The following is a 2,137-nucleotide window of genomic DNA, read 5'->3' as shown; positions in this document are numbered from 1 at the left end:
GTTTAAGAAAAAGCTTGATAAGTATATGAATGAAAAGGGTTGGGATTAAAATTTTATTATTATTATTTTTTTTTTAATCATTTTAATTTAGTTTTGAGGATGGAACAGCCAAGATGGACCAATAGGTCCCATGTTGTTCCAAAATATTATGTTATGTTATCACGTAGTTTTGTCATGTAATGCAATCAATTATTTTTAAACATTTTCCCAATTTAACACCACAATTCCACTTGAAAAAGAACATACAAAGAACTGGAAATCCTATAGATCAATAAAACCTTTATATTTGAACGTGGCGTCAGTCTGAAAGTTTTCTTGCACAAAAACACATACTCACACTTAAACAATATTTAAATCAATAATTGTTCTGAATAACCTTATTTGTTGTCAAGAATGTGTCACGTGTATCAGTCATGCACAGCAATTAGGTTTATGACACCCATTACATGGTTTCCATATTGAATTTCATTTCTGTCTTTCTTTTTATTAATGACTGTTAGGCAATATAAACTGATGAAGAACTTAGGCTAGAAATATTGTTAATTATTTTTGAAGTGTTAATGATGAAGATGGAATCAGTAAAATTTTGAAATATCATTTTTCTTTATCCTACTACTAATTGTATGAATTTAAATTTCTCCAAATGAGCCTTGAGCTTACCTTACACTAGCAATATCCTGTTTACTTGCAGATGGAGACATGTAGTTCAAAGCCTGTTACTGATTACGTTGCCAATTCAACAAAAAAAAACAACCTATTTATACAATTTTATAACATTTCAGAATTTCCATGGCCTGTGCAAACTATATTTATGAAAAAGGTTTAAAAAAGTAAACATGAAATTTTTATTTAAAACAATGTTCAAACCTCTTAGGGAACTTACATGACCTTGCTTTTGGTCACCAGTGAGGATACGACTCAGAGACAAACAAATCCCAGGTAAGAAGGCAGCAAATGTGGCTCCTGCTTTCTCTGTCACCTCTGCCACTTCTACAATAATAAATAACAAATCGTAATTGTAGTTAAAAACGTGTTGGTATTAAAAACAAAGTATTTAATGAAACATCTAATATCATTAAATATCCTGTATATATATTTTCACCAGCAGATTGTCCAATCAATACTTTTGTTAACCAGACTCTAACAAAATACTTTTTCACAACTTATAGCTGAACAGTAGAAATACTACAAGTTATTAATATCTCACACATAAATCTTACTTTTTTTGTCAACATGACAGGAGGCCAAGATACTTATTGTTTCTATAGCAATAACCTGAAGATGACGGAATTTCTCCTCCTGAGCTAGTTGTAGTAAGACGTAGACAGCATGACCTAAAAACACTCGGAAAGAATGACTATACATCTGCTGCAGTACACTGGACAGAAAGGAAAGGTAAAATGTTGAAATACGTTTTCCCTTTTCTATGTCTTATATAACTTATGAATATTTCATTTTAAAAATGTTAAAAATTTAATGATAACTATAATCTGACATTCATTAATTTCTAACACAAATGAACTTACACAATGTTAATAATATTCTACTTTAAAAATCAAATTTCTTCGACTTAATAGAGTTAAAACAAGGAAAATCTAAATATAAGTATGGAGTACTGACAGAAAAACTAACCAATAAGCCATAAGAAAATTATACTTTAGATGAGTCATAAGAGAGAGTTGCTACACTATCAAAGAAATTAGTTTCTTTACCTAATACTTATTGGATTTATCTTCACCATAACTCATGTTTCAGTTTTATATATTCAAATATTTTGAATGTAATGAACACAGAAAAATAAAATGTTTAGTTGTCAGATATTACAACGAGCATGTTCTAGTTTCATTACAACCTCCCACCACTAACATGTAAGTCTTTCTCCAATCATAACAGGTTTAGTTCCCATTTCTTTAACACATACCAAAATCATTTCACTCATACAGATACCTGTATGTACCTTTTAAATGGGCAACACCAATATTACTTTTTCTTTATTAATTCAATGTAATATCAGCTTATCAACAGCTAAAATTGTCTCACATTTTACTCTAAAATGCACTATCAGTCAATTACCAAAACAAAAATACAACAGATGTTTAAAATAATTATAGTATCTTGGCACTTGTGTATAAAGTTC

The 2,137-nt window shown here is 29.5% G+C and overlaps 1 protein-coding gene across 1 annotated transcript in view; it reads right to left on the bottom strand.

The window, feature by feature from the left end:
- LOC106469044 (TELO2-interacting protein 1 homolog) overlaps positions 1 to 2,137 on the bottom strand; it is a 64,580-nt gene that overhangs the window by 51,728 nt on the left and 10,715 nt on the right. Inside the window, exons 4-5 of the mRNA XM_013929499.2 lie at positions 1,221 to 1,378; positions 884 to 990 (exon numbers count right to left, since the gene is read on the bottom strand). Of these exons, the coding sequence (XP_013784953.2) occupies positions 884 to 990; positions 1,221 to 1,378 (265 nt within the window). The remainder of the gene's footprint in view (positions 1 to 883; positions 991 to 1,220; positions 1,379 to 2,137) is intronic.

This window comes from Limulus polyphemus, unplaced genomic scaffold, assembly GCF_000517525.1.
Source record: "Limulus polyphemus unplaced genomic scaffold, Limulus_polyphemus-2.1.2 Scaffold3273, whole genome shotgun sequence".
Classification (NCBI taxonomy): Eukaryota; Metazoa; Arthropoda; class Merostomata; order Xiphosura; family Limulidae; genus Limulus; species Limulus polyphemus.
Note: the sequence above shows the minus strand (reverse complement) of the source record. Positions and strands in the feature narration are given on the sequence as shown.